The 22,134-nt window shown below is 38.3% G+C and overlaps 2 protein-coding genes across 3 annotated transcripts in view; one reads left to right on the forward strand and one right to left on the reverse strand.

The window, feature by feature from the left end:
* Nucleotides 1-114, forward strand: part of LOC108437369 (protein asteroid homolog 1-like) — an 8,598-nt gene extending 8,484 nt beyond the window's left edge. The window contains exon 5 of the mRNA XM_017714412.2: nt 1-114. This exon is cut by the window's left edge and continues 1,235 nt beyond it. The gene's annotated coding sequence lies outside the window, so the exon portion shown is untranslated.
* A 2,476-nt stretch (nt 115-2,590) lies between these two features.
* The window catches only part of atp2c1 (ATPase secretory pathway Ca2+ transporting 1), a 64,068-nt gene continuing 44,524 nt past the window's right edge, over nt 2,591-22,134 (reverse strand). The window contains exons 13-27 of one of the 2 annotated variants that reach the window (XM_017714422.2): nt 19,809-19,906; nt 18,681-18,776; nt 17,731-17,820; nt 14,288-14,392; nt 13,044-13,200; nt 12,768-12,938; nt 11,998-12,095; nt 11,826-11,876; nt 11,232-11,398; nt 9,668-9,736; nt 8,149-8,265; nt 7,840-7,987; nt 6,239-6,334; nt 4,857-4,998; nt 2,591-3,732 (exon numbers count right to left, since the gene is read on the reverse strand). In XM_017714422.2, coding sequence (XP_017569911.1) covers nt 3,611-3,732; nt 4,857-4,998; nt 6,239-6,334; nt 7,840-7,987; nt 8,149-8,265; nt 9,668-9,736; nt 11,232-11,398; nt 11,826-11,876; nt 11,998-12,095; nt 12,768-12,938; nt 13,044-13,200; nt 14,288-14,392; nt 17,731-17,820; nt 18,681-18,776; nt 19,809-19,906 — 1,727 coding nt within the window. In that variant the 3' untranslated portion in view covers nt 2,591-3,610. The remainder of the gene's footprint in view (nt 3,733-4,856; nt 4,999-6,238; nt 6,335-7,839; nt 7,988-8,148; nt 8,266-9,667; nt 9,737-11,231; nt 11,399-11,825; nt 11,877-11,997; nt 12,096-12,767; nt 12,939-13,043; nt 13,201-14,287; nt 14,393-17,730; nt 17,821-18,680; nt 18,777-19,808; nt 19,907-22,134) is intronic. The other variant, XM_017714423.2, reaches the window with a different exon arrangement.

The following is a 22,134-nucleotide window of genomic DNA, read 5'->3' on the forward strand; positions in this document are numbered from 1 at the left end:
ATGGACTTTTTCTACTGAACTGCATGCATTTCTAATGGGATTTTAATAATGGATTTAAGCTAAACTGTCATAAGCCAAAAAAAAAAAAAAAAAAAAAAAAAAAAAAAAAAAAAAGTACAAACACTGGAATCCAACATTATAACTTTAAATGTTTCAGTATTTTCCTGAATATTTCTGAATATAGTGCAATAAAATCTGTTGTGCATTTATAAACTGTCACAAAAATATTCATTATATATATATATATATATATAAATATACACACACACACACACACACACACACACACACACACCACACACATATAGATATATACTTTTATCCAAGTTTGTCCACAGCGTTAATATTTGTACCCACCTTTAAAATAATTTTTTTTTTACTGCTTTGATGAAAAAGGAAACAAAAACACACAACACATGCAACTGTTCTTAAAGATCTGTAGAAATTTTAATGTACAAGTGTATTCCGAAATAGCAACGAGATTTCCCACTTCAGTTGCGCATGACAAAATAAATTAAAAAGCATAAAATTTTTTTTTTTAATGTGATCAAAAACTCAAACCCTTCCTTCACCCCTCACTCAATATTTCCATAACAGGGACACTGTGACTGGCCTGCATTTGGAAAAAGAAAATCTTTCCAAAATAAAAGCATATGTATTTTCCCCAGTGATTGGCGCGCAAGAAAAAATGTGGCCTCAGAGTCCCGCTTTACTGCTATGAAGAGGAAAGAAACACATACTGCGAAATTTTAGTGTATTCGAGCTGTTCCTCAATATGAAGAAAGGCAGGGAAGTGTTGCAGGGCTGCACGATATATCATTTGTTGCTCATTATCGCGATATTGGGCCTGAAATGTCAATCACGGCAAGGCTTGCAGTACATAAACAAGCCCTTGAACCCACTGGTAAAGGTTTCATGGCTCCTGATCGATTCGAACACGTACTAGACAAGTGTTTGTGGATGTTTTGGATGTATTAAGGCATTTACACCACCCAAAGTTTCTGTTGGTCTATATATGCAAACATATACATTTACATTACTGTTTCACTAACGAATACATTTTACACCACACTGCATCTCCCACAGTTATACACCGATCAGGCATAACATTATGAGCACCTCCTTGTTTCTACGCTCACCGTCCATTTTATCAGCTCCACTTACTGTATGGTGGATCATTGACCTTAAAGGTGAAGATGGTGGATGATTCTCAGCACTGCAGTAAGACTGACATGGCGTTTGTGTTAGTGTGTGTTGTGCAGGTACAAGTGGATTAGACACAGCAGCGCTGCTGGAGTTTTTAAACACTGTGTCCACTCACTGTCCACTTTATTACCTTGTTTGACCACCTTGGAGATGTAAAGTCAGAGACGATGGCTCATCTGCTGCTGCACAGTTTGTGTTGGTCATCCTCTAGTCCTTCATCAGTGGTCACAGGACGCTGTCAGCTGGATATTTTTGGTTGGTGGACTATTCTCAGTCCAGCAGTGATACTGAGGTGTTTAAAAACTCCAGCAGCACTGCTGTGTCTAATCCACTCGTACCAGCACAACACACACTAACAAACCACCACCACCACCACCACCACCACCACCACCACATCAGTGTTACTGCAGTGCTGAGAATGACCCACCACCCAAATAGTAACTGGTCTGTGAGGGTCCATGGGGGGGCCTGACCACTGAAGAACAGGGTAAAAGGGGACTAAAAGTATCAGAGAAACAGATGGACTACAGTCTGTAACTAACTGTAGAACTACAAAGTGCACCTATATAGCAAGTGGAGCTGATAAAATGGACAATCGGTGTAGAAACAAGGTCATAATGTGATGCCTGATCAGTATAAACTGCGATATAACAACTATGTGATTCTGTCCATATCGTGCAGCCCCATTTATGCTGCTATCAAAACACTTGGCAAATCATCACTTTAACCTCCTCCTAAAACTCCAATCAGGATCTCTACAGCAAAGCTACATGTAAACCAACAGTACTGCATAAGCTACCCGTCCACTACGAGAAACAAACTGCATGTCTACGGCAACTCCAATGGCCAAAAAATAGAAATACTTCTGAAAAAGAGCTGGAGCTTCGGCAAAAAGAAGCAAAAAAGAACGTTTTCCAGTGCCCAAATATCCTTCAGATAAAAACAATGTAGTACCTTCAATTATAATCCTGATGGTAAATTTCTTAATAAGTAATGCTTTAAAGGGGAACTCCACTCATTTTCCCAGAATTTCAGCGTTCTCTAATGTGTGAGATGTAAACAGAGAGATTCAGGCTGGTTTGGTGTGAAATGGTTCAGGTTTCTTTACAGTGGTGGTGATAGGACCCAGGGGGGTCGCCATGACTACAACACAGATATAGACATTTTATTTACTATCCAAAACCACCAGTGAACCTACATGCCTTTCATATGCAACACTGACGATGACAAAAGCGCTGAAAAATTTGTTTTCTTTGGGGACTTTTTTGCCTTACAAAGCACTGCATGTATCGTTCTTTTTTTGAAGCATGTATGGACTTCAAAAATATACTTTACAGCAAAACTCTCAAAACTATTGTAAAACAATGTCTCGGACATCAGGCAGTGAACTCATATCTATTTATATGCAATACATCTCTGTGATGAGCTCTTAGAGGTGGGCGTCTGGTTCCTATCACTACAACTGTGAACAACTGACTCTAGAATGGAACATTTCACAACAAAATACTCTGAATGACAAATTGTGCAGAAATTTTGAAAATGTGGTGAAATTACCCTTTAAAACCCATCTTTCACCATTAGAATTAGCAATTAGATGACTGTCCATTTTCAATGATGACTAATCTTGGTGCGTTCCTTTCTTCAGTGAATCAAACAACAGTGCATAACGATGCTTATAAAATTGTCTAAACGCCCTTTGTGTGTTAATCGTTTCCCACTACAGAAAAGTGGTCAGCTGTATTAGACGCTAATAATAATAATAATAATAATAATTAAAAAAACACTCTGGCTCTTGTTTGGCAGGGTGAATTATTATTTTTTTTCCTCCAAGAGTTGACACTTATACGATTAATTCAAGCATGATTTGCTGGAATGCAAAAAGGCATTTGTACCCATGTTGTTCCACAAAACTACAACCAGCAAAGTGTGCTCATTTCAGGGAGAGAGAGAGATAGAAAGAGAGACAGAGAAACAAAAAACCAAAATAATAAAAATTATATATCATGAAACAGAGACGTCAACAGCCACTGTATCAACAGCCACAGTATCTGATAAATAAAGGTTCATCCAGATGCTATGGAAAAGTAGTACAGTCTTAAAGCAGCACACCAAAGCATCTTCAGGAAACAGGATGGTTTTGGCCTTCCAGGCCAGTGCAGTTTCACCTGGAGGCCAGAAGGGTGCAGCAGGGTCTCCCACAGCACTGAGGTGTGCGCTGAATAGTCCGAAACTCAGAATGCGGCCCCCCAAAAAAAAAAGGCCCGTCGGGGCGACCGCTGACCTCTCCTTCTGCTCCGTACTGAAGTCTTTAGACGTGGACCACCCAGTGCATGTCCAAAACCCCGCCTTTTCACACAATCCCCCAAACCTGCACTGCCACCTTCTTCACTGGACGCAATGTGCGTCATACGTCGTGGAAAGTGTCGGCAGCCTCAGCTTTCTCACCCTCCCTCCACCGCTCCAGTTTCTTTATGACCTCGGAGACCACGCACACTGAAGAGGTCAGTCCCACCAGGAACAGCAGGTCTGCTCGGACAGAGAGAGAAGATGAGAAAGAAAAATAAATAAACAAATATTTGCTACATTTCCATTGAGTTTTAGCACAAATTGCAAGAGATGAAATGAAAATGTGTCAAAAGCTTTGTTTTCATCTGCCTTTTAGGGATAAAAATACTACAGGTAACTTTAATTCCTGCAAGAAACTGATGTTTATCGATTCATGTTTGTTGCAGCTTGTGTACTTTTGATGTCTCTCATAACTTACTGATGAGAACAAAGTCTTTATTTTATATATTATTTTATCATATCGTGTTAGTTTTTCCCCCTATCAGAATCATTATGTGAGCTCCCTAAATGTGTTATTTTTACTGTTCAAAAAAGTTAAACAAATCCACTAATGTTTTGACAAAAAAAGGTCAACATTCATTAAATATTACTTTCCATTTCCATTTTTGCAGCCTACAACCACAAACTTTATGTAGCATTACATTTTTTTTTTTTTTTTAATCTTTGGATATAAATCACAGCTACTGACATAAAACTGCCCAACTTCTTACTTTCAGTTCTGTTTGTGATGAAGTGAAACAGTTTACAGTGATAAAGCCTTTTGTTAAAATCTTTACTTCAGCTTTTAACCAGCTTTTAGTATTTTACTTACTTTTACAGTCATTACCTTAACTGGACTTTCATATGAAATGAGGTAAAAAAAAAAGAACAAAATAATTTATTTCTTAAGACCTTTATGGAAAATACCACAATGCACACAGTCAAATATGACTTGTGTTTTATTCATGTTGGTTAAAGGCATTTGCAAAAGGCACATTTTATTTTTTTTATATTGCATATTACTGCATCTAGTGATTTGACTTGTGTCATAGACAGCAGCAGTGCTCTCAGTTCCCCTTATCTAGCTCTACGATCTGCTTTCTTCCTTTCACGCTCTCGCACTCTTTTGAGTTTATTTTGACTGCTATTCACCAACCCTTCATTCAATGGATACACATGCTGTCTTTGGAACCAAGACTTTAGGATCACCTTACAATTTAATGCCAATATAATTTTATTTTTTTTAATCCATTCTAAGACTTGTGTGTGTGAGCTGCTGTCTTCATCTTCATCCGCTCAAGCCTTTCTCCACAGTTCAGTGTTACCTAAGATGCTGAGGCTCTCCGTCTGAAAGACTCTCTGCAGGGGAGGGAAGTAGATGACCAGCAGCTGACCCATAATGGAGCCCAGCACAGCATAGCAGAATGTCCAATTACTGCACAGCCCCATCTCATGGACCAACCGTGTCTGGACAGAAACACGAACATTTTCATATCAGTCTGTATTGAATCATTGGTCACCTACACCAACATATCAGTAAGGGTCAGTGTCGCTGTCCTGCTAGAATGTTGTGCTCTGCTATTTTCAAAAGGGCAAAGTCAGAGCAGTAATAACTGGTTATGACTCATGTCATATTTTGACTGTTTAGTATATATATATATATATATATATATATATATATATATATATATATATATATATATAAATAAATAAAATGACAGTTTTGTATGTACACACACAATTTTACATATACATACATATATACATACATGCACACACACACACACACACACACACACACACACACACACACACACATTATATATATATAAAACATGAACAAACATTCACAGCACATCAACAATACTGAATAATGTGCTTTATAATATCCTTTTTTTTGCTGTTGGAACAAAACATTGTATCACCAATGATCCAGTATACACACACACACACACACACACACACACACACACACACACACGCGCGCGCGCGCACCTGCTGTCGGTACAAAACTCCATTTTTGACATTTTTTTAAGTTTGACAATTTGAAAATACCCATAAGCTCCATGATGAAAGAAACGACCTAAAATGGAAACAAGTCTGGTTCCATTAACTTATATTAACAGTAAGGTATGTTTTTTCCTTCCTCTGTAAAGTTACAATTTTGGAGATACGAAGTTTTCATCCGACAACAACGATATGCACGGTATACAACAGAAACAGAGAGAAAGTAAGGAGGACATATTGTATTCTTATTATACGGAACGTTGCGTTTACTGCCACAGTCTGCGGAAGCTTGTGCTGGAAGAATTTTCCATTGCGGCTATGTTGAAAACAATCAAACACCTGGTCTGCTGTGTCCATCCACCGCAAATGTGAATGCAGCATTAGAATTAAACAGGCTATTTTTATTACTGTGCCAATATAAACCATATGTATATAATGTATGTAAATAAGCTCTGCTCTGATTGGCTGTCTTGTAGTGTGCCTCTTTCAAAAAGCAACGTGGGTTGAAATACTTATCGTCAGGAGTGGGTAGAGCTTTACTGCTATAGTCTGAATAAGCAGATACAGTCATATACAGGAGGTTTGTGAGCCCCTGGTCCAATTCACATACGACCGACCGTATGTGTAAATGTGTTGGTTTTTGTGACACCACAAAAACAATAAATGAAGTTCAGCTTAATTTGTGGACGTATGCGTGTACCTGTGAGCGCGAGCTGAGGGCGTTGAACATGTCGAAGAAGACGAAGCAGGTGAAGGTCATGGTGGTGTCGCGCGGCGTGATCTCATTGTCCCGCAGCTGAACACAACACAGAAACATCAGCCAGACTGAGATCACAGTCACTCACACTCTACTTAACAGACCTGCAGTGGATATAGTGGATATATTCATTTCTTCAGCATCAGCAACATTAATATTTAACAGAAAGATGCACAGTAGCCTGGATAACTAAAATAGTATTTTTCAGTATTTTTGTCCACTCTCCCTTTATTACAGCTTGCATTCTTTTCATGAGACTCACTTTCAGTTTCTCAAAGAAATATTTTCTTTGTAGCTTTTATTTGTCTTTTGATCTCCAGTTTTGGAAACTCCTGTTTTTCTACTCATTTTCCTTTGACTTTCTCCTTCATGATGCAAGTGGATTATCTTATCTAATCTTACAAATAGCTCCTAAAAATGAATATCTTATACTTAAAACACCCATTGAGTACATCTTTAACGGCTGAGATGGCACTCTGTGACATATATAGTGGCTCAAAATGTGCTCTACCAAGTGGTTGAGCAGAACTTTAAAGGGTTATTTAAGTAATGTTCAACTAAACTACCATTAAATGCAACAGAACTTCAAGCTCAGTGCGAAAGACTATCATATCTATCCCAACCCCTAACATTTAGCCTGATCTAACCTTGAGGCAAAAAAATTGACCTACTCCTTACCCATAATGCTGTTGATAATTAACTGAACATCTCCAGAAAGTTATCAACATCTTACACAGTCAACAACTGAATATCAAATCAAATACAATACAATACAATTCAGTGATTTCAACATCTGTCAGTTTTCTGTTTTTAGAGCACGGCATGTAAAATAATCTCATTTTCCTCTCTGACTGCTGTTTCTCACCTCGTCCCTCCCTTGTGTGCATCACTCACTCGAGTCTCAGTGCTCATCGTAATGCAGAGATCGGATTGGCTGAGTTGAAATTAAATAAATTCTCCATAGTTTATTGGTTATAAGTCCAGGTCCGCATAGGACACTGTTTGGGTCAGGACTTGGACCACGGTCTGCCCATTAATGACCTCTGATCTATAGGGAACTACCCAAATATAGTGTGACCAAAGTATTGATTTAAATGAAATAAAAGTCAAATCTAAAATTTTCCTAAATGTAGTCAATCAGCCAAGACATGTTTGATGATGCTGTAGTTTCACAATAGAGCTATGAGGCCAACAAAGTTAAACAATAAAAGATTCCACCTCATTAGCATGGTGCTAATTGCACACCTAAATCATCACATACTTGCTTCAAGTCGTGTAGAATTGTTTATTAATCCAACAAACTATAGATTATGTGGTTTGACACTGGATAAAACGCCATATCTATAAACATGGAATAAAATTACGTTGCTGATATAAAAACAACAGAAGCAGCTTGATGTCAGAATTTCGCCCATATTTTAGTCTTTGTACATTTTAGTTCTTGATTACTTGACGCAGTTTGAGGAAACTGGTACAGGGCAGTGAAAACACAGGAGTCGAGTGAACAAACTCTGAAGTAAAATGAGTTAAATCTGTGAACACACCTCTCTCCAAAAGACGAAGAGTGTGCCGCAGACGATGATGAATGCCGAGACCAGCACCTTCACGATCAGGTTGCGTGTGAGGATGCTGTCCCTCACGTTCCGCGGAGGCTTCCGGATCACGTCGCCATCTACAGGCTCCACACCCAAACTGCAGCCAACAGTAGCAATAAGGTCAGAAATATGTAACGTGTGGTGAGTTTGTGTTGTAGCCCGAATCAGTTATGTAAGGTGCTGTGATTTCTCAGAGTACTAGAACAGCAGGCCTGTCGGTAGTGTGAACCCGTAACCTGTATGCAGCGTGTTGGTTACCTCTGAGCAGGCGGTCCGTCCATGATTATGTTGATCCAGAGGATCTGCATAGCATTCAATGGGTTCGGGAAGTTCATGAGCGTCGCCAGTGAGATGAGTGTAAGGGCAGCTATGCTCCTGAGGACAAATCAAAATATTCAGAGTATTGGATTATGTCATTAATCACATCTCTATGTTGCTAGGCAAGCTGTAAATCTGACAGTGCTCTGACAGAGCTTGTCTCATCAACGTTGCTGCAGATGGATAAACACCAGCAAATAGACCAGAATGACCACAAAACATGAAAAGATAGGAGAACTTTTTAGCTGCAGTCTGCAGAAAACTAGATCTTTGGACTGAATTCCTACAGCCTGCTTTTCTCCAGAGCTCAGAACATGTGAAATATTTTATAAAAGTTAATGAAAGTGGATACCACATCTGCCAAAGCTCTTCAATAATAAACTCATATTAAGCTCAAGTGGCTTATTTTGAATTTTCCGTTCCACCTTAAATGGGACTGCAGTTACACTGAGATGCCTTAAAACTTAGAACGAATCTCAAACGGTGGTGAATACGAAGCAATATCAGCTTAATTCACCTCAATAAATGCATTAATTTACTAATAAAAATGAATAAAAGCAACAATTTTCTCCTCAATACATACATAATCAACAAATCCCTCAAACCTTCTCTTGGAGGTGTTTAATGAGCAGCTTATAAACAGCACAGCAGAGCAGTTGCTGAGCGCGTCTCACTGGCTGATCTAGCGCTGCGTCCCAAACCACACACTTCACCTACTACACTAATGAGTGCACTTCTAATGGGATATGAGCTTTTTTTTTTTTTTTTTTACACACTTTAGTGAGCTAGTATGCGGTTTGGAACGGGAAACGAATTACGCAACGGGGAATCTTATTGTTTACATTTTAGCTTTTGTTTATCACTACAAACACAAATAAATTAAGTTAATAGGCTCAGATATATTGGTTAATGCGCTTTAGTAATTTTAGAAAGTGTTTAAAAATCTGTTTTACTGCATTTGCTAGATTGGTCATGGCTTTATTAACTCATTACACAGCCACAGCACTGCTGAATTAACCTGAAGCTGCCAACCAAAATGCTGCTGGCGCAATTGTGACATTACAATACTCTCCAAAGCATTTATAATAAAAAACACAACTTCAAGTAATCTAAAAGAGATCCAGCAGACAGCGCTCCAGCTCAGCCAATGGCTCTATTAGGTTTTTAGGGAGGTCCCACTGAAGGTGGGGTAAATTTTATAGTACACAACATTTTCTGCTCAACAGCACCTCCATCGGGCATTCTGAAGATAAAAGCTTTGTCCCTGCGTTGCCTTCTGATCTGGAATTGAACTACTATTGAAGTATGATATGAAGTGCTTAACTGTGATTTATTACTTTTGACTGAATATTAATCCTTCAATGAATTTAAAAGCATAAAATATTTTGCTACTATGCTGTGCTGATATTTTCTACCGTCCCTCTCATTCTCAGTAAATGAAAGGGTCTTAAATACTCACGTGCTGAGCTGAAAACGGACAAAGTTCTTAATATTGTTGTAAATGCCTTTGCCCTCCTCTATGGCTGACCTGGAGTGAACAATAGAAACAGGGTTCAACATCAACAGCCCATTAACATGAAAAATAACATTCAAATGTACCCAAATGTAGCCCACCAGTCACACCAACACATCTGGTGTCTGAAGTTTTCTTCTTTAGTTCGGCACAAACCACAACATATAATGCAATGTTATCTATGATGGACAAAAGTACAGGCTCATGCTACTGTTTTTAGCTATGCTAATGTACTTTAGACCATGTTTGTAACAGTTTCTTACAGTATACATCTCAAACCTCACAGTTTGAGGCAAGTATGTGATGACTTAGTAGAGATGCCTGATCCTGATCCTTTAGTATCGGCCGATACTGAGTAACCGATACTAATACCAACTCTATCTAAACTCACATACAAGTCCTGATATTTATACAGTTACCATTTCAAAATGTTTTAATTTTGGTAAAATCTGTGCTTTGCATCACAAACAAAACACATTCGGCTTGGCTAGCTAGCTTTAAGAAGGCTTATTTCTGTTTATTTACTGTATCTATTTAGTATTTACTTTTATATGATTAGTAATAAGAACCATGTTTAATAATTTGAGTAAATGTGAAATATATTTATTGTGCAGAACAGTTAAAAACAGAACCGAACAGTAAACAAATGAACCTCTGGTGTTTACACATCAGCACACAAACTGAGTTGAACGTTGTTTCACTTCCAAATTTCTCAAGTCGTTTGTCTCAGACGTGCATCTTATTCATTCTCGCTGCATCCCTGAGCGTCAGTCCTGTAAATATCACTGTCGTTCACGCCGTCAGTATCATTGACTGTGTTTTTTCTGGCCCCTGCTGCTGACTGATACACCTGACTGACAGAGGCACAACACGGGGCAGGGCTAGAGGATGCACAGGCTGGGCTAGTGGGTTGCTATGCTGAAGGCTAAATCGAGGCTAAATGCTATCATTAAGGCAGTTAACTCTGACTGAGTGACCACACAGTGGCAGACGAGTAATTACTGAAAGAAGTAGCTCAGCCGTTCTGGTAAGCGGCTCCATTAGCGTGTTTTTCTCACCAAATGCTGCCGTTACAGATTCTGCCATGAGCGTTTCTACTGCTGCATGTCAGCCACACCACTGATGCGTTGTCAGGTTCTGTCTACTGGCATGCGTGGACACAGAAATTGCTTTGTGGTATCGGTATTCCCATCATAGATCCTGATATTACATTTAAGTGCTAGTATCAGCGCCAATACAGATACAGTATTGGTGCAACATTAGACTTAAGCACAGTGCTAATTTGCGTCCATAAGCTACATTAACCATGTAGCTTCAGTGCAAAAGTAAAGAAGCACACTTCAGATATAAATAATTGTTTGGCTGATTCAGAGAAAACAAACTGTAAAACTTCATGGTTTGAATCCTAGCTGAACTATCGCTTTAACGACACTTCTCTTAAGTGACCTACAAACTGAACATCCCTGAGTAAGTCTAGAATAAAAAAGTGAGTTCAGCATCCATGGCTCACATGATGGTCTGAAAGTCGTCGTCCACCAGGATCATATCAGCGGCTTCCTTGCACACATCCGTGCCCGTCTGCCCCATCGCCACACCAATATCTGCTGCCTTCAGTGCCACAGCATCATTCACTCCATCACCCGTCATGGCAACCACCGCTCCGATATTCTGCAGGGACTGAGGGTGGAAAACAAACATAAAGGATATTCACAATCAGAAGAAAAGATAAGAAATTTAGTCACATAAGAGAAAAAGGAAAGGAAAAACAAGAAGGTACAACTGAGGCATAACTTTTCATTGAGTCAAATAAAGGTCAGAACAGTTTCAGTTCAGTTCAGTTCAGTTCAGTTCAGTTCAGTTCAACTGTACTACCTTAACTAGAAGTCTTCAAAGGGGAATTCCACCAAATTTCAAGTAATTAAATTGGTTAAAGCTCCCTCACACAACTAGAGTAACTATATGAAAGGGTTATGAAAAGGCTGCCTGATGTCTGAGACACTGTTTTCCTATCATCACTGTCATTAAGTCATTAAGCTTCACTACAATGAACAATTTCACTCTAAACATAAATATAACATATATGATAATATATATATTTACTCACCTTGACTATTTTCAGTTTGTGTCTGGGGCTGGCTCGATAGAATACCACAATCTGCCAAGAGACAAACCACCAGCTCATTTCATGACTAAGCACCAACAGAACTCTGAGAACGGAGCATGTGTTAAAGCTGCAGTAGACATCACGATGATGGAGAATGATTACGTGTAATTACCCTTGATACGATCTGCGAGAGCTGCTGGATATCCATCAGATCCACCTCCTCGCCAGACAAACACTGAGATCCTTTAGTGTACAGACCCAGACGACTCGCTGGGGTGCAAAAGAGAAAATGCATTATCCAGGATTTCATCACGTCTCTGATGGTTTTCTGTGTACTGTGCTGATTTATACACCGATCAGCCAAGTATTAAATCAACAAGATCATGATGTCAAATTAAAAATGTATAAAAAAAAAGCAATATTAAATCTAGTCAAAATACCTAATATACTCAATTTATAACTGTAGAAGTTATTATAAGATTACTTATTTCTAGGCTTTTTACCTGTTTTAAGTAATTTTAAGTGAAATTGTCTCACTAAGGTGGCAGGTTTAGATCATTTTTAAAAATATGCCTGAAACAAGAAAAACTATTTGCCAATAAATTGAGATGAAATGACAAAACAAGTAAAAACATCTAAAAATAAGTTAAATAATCTTATAATATTCCTACAGCCTATTTAGACAGCATTTAAGAGGACTTCACTTGTTCAGATGTCTTTTTTCTGCACTGTAATTTTAAGCAGCTGACTGGATTTTAGTCAATTAGGGCCTTATTTTATTTACTTTTACCATTGGTTTGATGTTTCCTTCCCTTTCCCGGTAAAAAAAAAAAAAAAAATTAAAAAAAAACAAAAAAACACCAAACCACCACACTGTGCCATATCAGTGCCGTATCACCCATCCTGAACACACACTCATTCTGAATGAAGAGAAGATCTCACCAATGGCCACGGCTGTCTCCTGGGAATCGCCAGTGATCATCTTCACTGCCACCCCGGAGCTGATGAGTGTCACCACAGCGTCCTTCACCCCTGCTCTTGGAGGGTCAATGATGCCCACCAGGCCCAGGAATGTGAGAGCGCCCATCTCTCCCCCAGACGCGAACGCTAGAACTGCAGCCAGAGAGAACAGCAGTGTCACACGCAGGGATGAGCATTTTAACCACGAGTGTTATCTTAAATAAACAGACGAGGATTCCAACAAGCAGACTTCTGCACCTCTGAGTCCAGCAGTGCCCATGTAGCTTTTCTGCTGCTGGTACAGCTCCCTCTGCTGGTTGGTCAGTGGAAGTGTGACGCCTTTACTGTGGTAGGTAGTGCAGAAGCGGATGACCTGCTCGAAAGCTCCTTTCACAAAGAACACCGCAGGCTTGTCCTGCAGTTCACAACGTGCCAGAAAAATGAAAATTAATACTCTGAAGTGTTGAAACGGCATAGAGATCTATGCTTAGGAACACAGGAACAAACAGTCACCATCATCCATAAACGTCAAATGATCATAGCTGCTACATTCTTATGTATTTACCCTTCTTTTATTTTACTTTATAATTTATCATTACTATTTTTATCATTTTTAATTACATAGTCTTTTTAAAAATATTTTTTCTCTTTAAGTTTTAATATCTTGCATTTCATATTAGCTTATGCTTCTTTTATTCCTAGTTTAATATTTTTTTAATACACCGTTAGGCTTGCTGCCCAGTTTTGTTGTATTCTGTGTAGTAACATCGGTATCATGAGCGTTTGAGATTTTTGTGCATGTGGATTCTCAAGATCCATTTTCATCTTAAGACTTTTTTCGCACAGCCACTTTGCTTATTTGTCCACTAACATTGCACAATGCACTTTGACTTTATGCATCCACACATTACTCTTATTGTATAGTATATTTTACTGTATTATTTCTCTCTACATCTGTAAATAGTGTACGGCAATACTTTGCTTCTGTTTGCTCTTCACTGTGCTTTGTACCGCTGCAATAGGAGAACGTCCCTCTGGGATTAATAATGTGATCGATCTCTCTCTCTATTTTTTGTCAGCTCATTTACACTGTATTGTATTTTCTTTGAGTGTTGCTTCTTCACTAATGTGACTATGGGCAATGACTGGATTTTCATGACTGGAGGTGCCATGACTTGATAGTCTGGAATGACTATAGATATAATTTGCCTGGAGCTCTGCAAAAACTGCAGTGCTGTCCAGTTTCATTAAATCTGTTCAATGTAAACAGTTCAGTAATTAGGGACACAAGATGATCTGTAGAAGAAGAGCAGAATGTTTTGCGTTACTGCATTAAAATATCGGCATGTAAGATCCTTACATCCTTAGAATTGTTAACATGTACATTTCTCCATGATGCTAACTAAGGTGGCTGAGGTCCAAATTTCTACACTTTACACGTGTCTGCATCAGCAGAATGAAAGATATCAGCACAGCCCCACCGCAAAAGGGCCAGTACTAACCTGCTGAGTGCGGTGGACGCAGCGAACAGCCATCCACTTCTGCTCGGAGGAGAAAGGAATCTCTTCCAACCTCACAAACTCCTGCTGCAAGCTCTCCAGACCCATCTACACACACAGACACAAACACCCACTTCAATAGAAAACCAAAGATTCAGAAGAGATTTAATGTGGAAACAGTAAGGAGGCTGAATCAGCAGTGACAGGTTCTCAGCTGACATCAGAACAGCTGTGAAAAAGTTACTTGGAAAAATGACTGAAAACTACATGAGAACCAGCAAAGCTAAAATCTGTGTTTTACTGTAAACTGTGAGGACATCAAAACGAGAAAAAAATGAAAAAAAAAGAATATATATTTTTATTATACACATATATTTACTATGCATTATATATATATATATATATATATATATATATATATATATATATATATATATATATATATATATACACTATGCATTTTATATATATATATATATATATATATATATATATATATATATATATAAACACATACACAAGCACACATGCTTTGCAGCTATAACAGCTTCAACTCTTCTGGGAAGGCTTTCCATGAGGTTTAGGAGTGTGTTTATGGGAATTTTTGACCATTCTTCCAGAAACACATTTGTGAGGTTAGACACTGATGTTGGATGAGAAGGCCTGGCTCGCAGTCTCTAATTCAACTCAAAGGTGTTCTATCGAGTTGAGGTCAGTGACTCTGTGCAGGCCACTTAAGTTCTTCCACACCAAACTCATCCATGTCTTTATGGACCTTACTTTGTGCATTGGTGCGCAGTCATGTTGGAACAGGAAGGGGCCATCCCCAAACTGTTCCCACAAAGTTGGGAGCATGAGATTGTCCAATATCTCTTGGTCTGCTGAAGCATTAAGAGTTCCTTTCACTGGAACTAAGGGGATGAGCCCAACTCCTGAAAAACCCCACACCATAATCCCCAGCCACCAAACTTTACACTTGGCACAATGTGGTCAGACAAGTACCGTTCTCCTGGCAACCACCAAACCCAGATTTGTCCATTGATTTGCCAGACAGAGAAGTGTGACTTATCACTCCAGAGAACACATCTCTACTGCTCTAGAGTCCAGTGGCGGCGCTTCATACCACTGCATTCAATGCTTTGCATTGCACTTGGTGATGTAAGGCTGGGATGCAGCTGCTCAGCCATGGAAACCCATTGCATGAAGCTCTACGCTGTTCTTGAGGTAACCTGAAGGCCACATGAAGTTTGGAGGTCTGTAGCGATTGACTCTGCAGAAAGTTTGCGACCTTTGTGCACTATGCTCCTCACTATCCACTGACCCCATGCTGTCATTGTCTCTAACCACTTCATGGCGGAGTTGCTGTCGTACCCAATCAATTGCACTTTGTTATAACACCACTGACAGTTGACTGTAGAATACTTAGTAATGAGGAAATTTCAAGAATGGACTTGTTGCACAGATGGCATCCTATCACGGTACCACATTGGAATTCACTGAGCTCCTGAGAGCGACCCATTCTTTCACTAATGTTTGTAGAAGCACTCTGCAGGCCTAGGTGCTTGATTTTATACACCTGTGACCATGGAAGTGATTGGAACACCTCAATTCAATTATTTGGATGGGTGAGTGAATTCTTTTGGAAATATAGTGTACGTACACACACACACACACACACACACACGTATATACACACACAGATGCTGTCGGAACAAAACCTTGTATCTCCAAAATGGTGACTTACATGAAAAGAGAGAAACAGAGATGGAGATACAAGGTTTTGTTTGGACAGCAGAGAGATATTATATAATTTCTTTAATTATTTAATGATATTAATAAATTTAAGTCACTTATTTCTCACAATGTTTTTAAACTTCTACTTTACAATTATTTTTGCCCTCTTTCTAACCGTTTTGGTTAATTACTTTTAATTTTTTAGTTGCTTGTTTTAATTGTGCTCTTAATTATTAGTTATTTTTGCTCATTTTATTGTCTCTCTTTTTACTTTATGTATTTTATTTCAAGGTCTTTCACCATTTTATTGTCTTACTGTTTGTCATCAGTATATGTTCAGTCATACTTATTACTCTGGTTTCAAGACACTCAACTGCATTGAACCATAAGCTTAAATAAAGAATATGATCAATGAAAGAATATGATTAATGAAAAAATCAAAGTGAAACCAAACAAATTTCTGTAGGGATGGGAAATATACAAAGGAAATTAATATGTACATTATTATGGATGTGTAAAAATGAGAGGTTTGATAAATGAACAAAATCTAATAAAATAAAGGCAAAACTGAAATTGTGTAATTCACTATGTGATGTAAGTCACCTTTACACCAACTGGACCTTATTAAGAGTTTGATCATCTTATTTCTCAGCTAACAGCCACTCTGTCGTCACTTTATTTGACTTGTGGGAGCTGCCTGTGTTTACCCAGCCACTCAACATTGAGTAGAATATCCGGCAAAGCTTTGTGTGCTCAGTCATTGTTCTACTGTCAGACTCCGTATGACAGCAGATTAGAAACAGTGTGGCCACAGGTAAGTCTTTGTCTTTGTATTTAAAGCTGGCTTTGAGTGTAATAGATGGGCAGCCAGTGGGTAAACGTGGCACAGTGAGCACTGGAGAGCAGGAGAGAGAACTGAACACCTGAAGTTCCCTCACTTCTTACCTCAAACACAGCTCAGCCAAGGCAGCATGCACTGCAATATTGAAAATTTGTTTACAAGGTTTTTACAAGGATTATGTTCTGATCTATTTAACCTCAAGGCATTAACAGAGATTGTAATAAGCTAAATATGTGGGTCAATGACAAATAAGGTTTTCAAAAACTGTAATTTTAAAAAACTTAAATTACATGATGTATGCATATACATTCACCAGACACTTTATTAGGTACACCTGTACCTGTTTAGTTGCTTGTTAACACAAATAGCTAATCAGTCAAAATAAATGTCCTTTAATTTTGGTTGTGCCACCTGACATTCGAGGAAGTAAGAACTTGGTTTTTCAGTGACTTTCAGCATTTTGAGAGTTGCCTTATTTTTGCAACACGGTTTTTATTTTCAAGTTTTAAAACATAAAATCATGATGAACTTATTTAAAATTTTATGTAAGTAAATTATCTTACTTAATCAACTTATTTGGCTGGACTGACATTTTTAGACTTTTTGAGGTGAAGAGACTAAAATGAATTTTATATGGATGCACTGAAAGCTATTTCCTATAAAAGAGGTATTGTCAAATAACGTATTTATTACAAAAGGTGCATATATCAATGACCTATATACAAAATCAACATATAGGGTACTATATTTATAGGGTGTCTGTCCCAAACCCTAACCCCTAAATTTACACTTGTGACAATAATACTTTAATTTTTTTCATTTTTGTGCAAATGTTCTTTTGCCCAGCTATGCATTTAATAAGTGTGACTACCTTCATGGCCAGGGCGATGAGAGCACCCTCTGTTGGTCGTCCCATCAGTGTACCATTCCTGATCACAGCATCGTTACACACACAGCCAGCCTGGGGGGAAACATGCAGAGCCACACACTTAAACTCCTGTAGGGCAGCATCACTGTACACTTTCAGTATGATGACTAGCTGATGAGGAACATCTGTTAGACAATTATTTTTGCCATATTTTTGTCAACAATAGGGTAAGAAATCATTGTGTATTCCCCCTCCCAATAAAATCAATTCCTCACATGCCAACTACTCAGACCTTTCATCAGATACTAAAAAAAACTTCTGACAAAAATATAGGCAACAATCTCATCACACACACAAACTGCAGAACTTCTGTCATCATAACAGTAAACAAGTTCCATTACAAAGCACAGCAAGCCAGCAAGTCCAGTCAATGCAATAAATCAATACATTCCTGTTGTGCTTTACAGTCAGTGTGCTTTAACTGTTAAGCTGATCAAATATGAACACAGAACACATAAATAGGGTCATTTTGGCCAAATACAAAAGACCAAGCAAAAAACGGAGCAAGAGCATTGATGACCGATCATTCACATCATTGTACTCCTGTCTCTCTTTCCTATTTTGATTGAGGAGACCAGCATTTCATAAGAGGAAATTCATGCTGTAGTTATGGTCCCACACTGTCTAAACAAGGCAGATACAGGATCACGTTCTGTAGATGAACTCTTCTGGTCCTCCTCAGATGGAAGGCTGAGACACAAATTCACACTACTTTTGACTCAACTGACTGCTTTGGCCACAAAGAGATGCATTTTGGTGATGCATTATGTTACAGCAGCTGTGAAAAACTGTAATATGATATTTTTTGCATTCTCATCTCAATTAACAACTCTTTAACAAGCATTTCAGTGATTACAAAATTAACGCTGGTGTTGAGTGGCGCTGTCTCTCACCTCTACGATCTTGCTAATGGGTGAGTTGGAAAAGCCGTGCACCACCTCACCGTCCAGCAAGACCTCTCCAGCGCTGTTATAGCCCACACCGGTCACCTGCAAACACAGATCAGACAAACACATAACACAAGAACACGCTTGCTGCTGCAACTGTGGCTCTCCTGGTGATTCCCTCCTGCACGTGAGGCTCCACTGGATGGAGCTACTGTACTTTCTTTAGCTGTTATTTCTGCTGTGTGGATGGGCAGTCATCATACTTTTGATTGAATGATGCTTTATTTTAAATCTTGGTATCACTTCTGTTCTGTTCTTTCTGAGTTTGCAGGCCCAATAAAATGTTTGTTAATCTGGTTACCAAAATTTCTCTTTTTCTTTCTTTTGGCCTTCAGCTGAAAGCAACTAACATCATAAATGCACTTACAAAGTCCAGAGACCCAATTAATCCTACCTTAATGACATTAATCAACACTAGCCATGTTGACAAGCAGCCTAATAATCCGTTAATAATCCGACTAATAGCTCAATCGGAGTAGAATATTTCCATGTAAACACCTCAGCCGGAATTGACAAGTCTGAACGAGGCCATTCAGAATACAATCTGTTTGATCAAGGTGGGTAATCCTGTATATTATCTGTTAAATAGAACAATAATGCCTGTGTAAACGTCTGTATCTGATACAAGTCTGTTCTGCATGTGCGTCATAGTGAAAGCTTATACCGTTCAATATGGCAGAGCAGAAACTGGTCTGCAGAGGAGACGAAGTTTATGCTCTGATCTTTAAAAGACGGCGGTGTGACAGACGTCCAGCTTATGTGTCTCAGAACACGACGTCTTCCTCTCTGCCTTCTTTAATAAGGACATGTGAAGGACGTTTTCCTGAGTCCGACATCATTTTAAAGTCATTAAAAACACAAGCACTATTTACAAATATTTCCATCAGACTTGTGTAGAGTAAGAAACACCTCAGTCTTAATTTGTAATCAGACTGTGTTCAATCAGACTGGAGAAAGTCTTTGCATGCAAACACAGACACTGTTAGAACCCACTATGAAACGATTCATAGCCTGGTGGTTGAGAACCTCTGAGCTAGAACACACTCCAGATGAAGACACAGTCTGAGCCTTTACCTCTGCGTGCTGTCCATCCGAGGTAAAGATATGAGTGACGGTCATTTCGTTCTTCGTCAGGGTCCCCGTCTTATCAGAGCAGATCACATTGCAACAGCCTGCGAGGGAACAAATAAACAAATATAAGAAAAATACAAATTAAATACATTCCAAATGGTTATGAATTCATCTTCATCTCAAGTCTGTCAGAATGTCAGCCCCATCATTTTAAAAAGTCTACCTACTGTTAGTGGAAGTTCCTCCCACTCATATAAATCAATTTAATCATGTAAGGAGAAGGAGCTTGGGATCACCGTTCTAGACACATGGTGGGAAAAAGGTGCGTCTCCTGTAAACTATTTGTGCTTAGCCTTATACAATATAACCTCTTATTCTTATCCAGGATATATTTTGGTTTGTCCATCTGAATTTACAAATCATAAGTCTAATTATTCAGTAACTGCATGAAATAAATGCATATTTTTATTTTATTTTTTGTAAAAACTCCTCAAATTAACAGAGCATGTGTTTTATAAATCATAAACATATATGCTTACAATTTTCTGCTGAAAGCCAAAAATCTTAGACATTCTTTGTAGTATTTTCAAAAATTAATTTTTAATGAGCAGATCACTGAAGAGACGCCATCTGTTTATAGTTTATAGCCCAGATTTGTGGTAAAAATGGGTCGACTTTCAGTAGAAAAACAAGTTCAGCTTCTTTTATTATAAGGGTTTTAAATTACATCATCTATTTGACTGGAAAGACAGTTACAGCTCTGATATGAGCCTTTTTTAATTTAGCTTATGAAATATGAAAGTTATGAAGAATATGACCAAGTGCATTTTGGAACCACCTGTGGTCTCAAGGAGTTGAAGAGGTTAAAGTGTTCCATAGAATGTCTAAGTAAAGCTAAATTAGTTAAATTCTTCCTTAATACAAGCAAAATTTGCAACTGTTGATTAATGCTGCCAGTTAATTTACCACAGGTTACCTCATCCTTTGATGACACTCCAACTACGTCCCTTTATTAAGCCAACGTGGTTTATTAAGTATAAACCACTTATAACTGAATATAGTTTGATCTTTTACATTTATGTATTTATTTATAGCCATTACTCTGTATTAAAAAGGAAGGACAGGACCTCGACGGTGCAACAGTTTGTCCCTCTGTACTCCGCAGGCCCAGTATAGTCATGTTCATCAAGTGGAGACAATGAGGCTTTTTAAAGCACACAACTCTCTTCCTTCCTGCACACCATAAATATACATCCTGAAACGTGGCATCTGAGTTCCACAGAGCTATTTATAGACATTACTGATAGAACTGAGCCAAGGGAAATTTCTGTTCTCCAAAAAGTGTCTTTCAGCAGTAGTGTTAGAGTCATCAGGGGTGCAAGTCTAGAAAAACAAACTATATTAAATGATCAGAAATCTGTCTGGGTGGTTTATGAATGTTGAGCATATTCAGTTTCACTGAACAATGTCAGTTAAGCTGCTGTAGCACTGCTGATAACATTAGTAAAATCAAACAATCTGGTGCTGCTTCAGCTGTACATTATATTAGTATTATTTTATAATACTCAAATTATAATAATTATACTCCGTTTCATGAGTAAAAGTCTTCCTGCAACAGTACTTTAGTCAAACTGATCAGAAATAGAAAAACTGTGGACTTCTCAGGGTGAGTTTTATTTCCCTTGAGATACATCAACACGATGCAATTTAAAAAGACCTTCATTTTCTAATGTCATTCACTGACATTTTCCAAGACAGCAGCATTTAAAATACACACTATAATGTGAAACCCTAAGATCATAAAGCAGGTCTCATTTTATAGCCTTGTCAGTATTTGTAAGTATAAAACGTATAGAAAATGGTTAATTCTTAGTTTTCCTACATATCAACACTGTTTGGGGCTAAATTAACCTCTAACTCCAAAATGGTAACCTTACAGGAGACTTACCTATAAATGGAAGTTAATGGAACAACCCTCCTCCCACCCCCCACCCCCCCACCCTCGATTTTTGAGGGGTTCAAGACATTTTAACACAACATAGGAGAGTGACAAATTAGAAAGCGAAAAAAGGGTATTAAAAAAGGGGCTTTTTGTACCATCATGATGTCATATAGCTGAATGTAGGAGTTTAAACCATCGCCAAACTAGATTTTATTGATTTTCTGAGTGAAAATAAGCTCCTCTTGGAAATAAATATTGGAAAAAAAAGTTCTGCCATAATAGTTGCATTACGTTAGTGTAAATTCAGCAAAGCAAATTAACAGTAAGTGTGCATTAAAACGTACAGAAGTGTGTTCTCTGGAGAGGGTTTGTTAGTATTAAGCTATG

Source organism: Pygocentrus nattereri, chromosome 24 (assembly GCF_015220715.1).
Source record: "Pygocentrus nattereri isolate fPygNat1 chromosome 24, fPygNat1.pri, whole genome shotgun sequence".
NCBI lineage: Eukaryota > Metazoa > Chordata > Actinopteri > Characiformes > Serrasalmidae > Pygocentrus > Pygocentrus nattereri.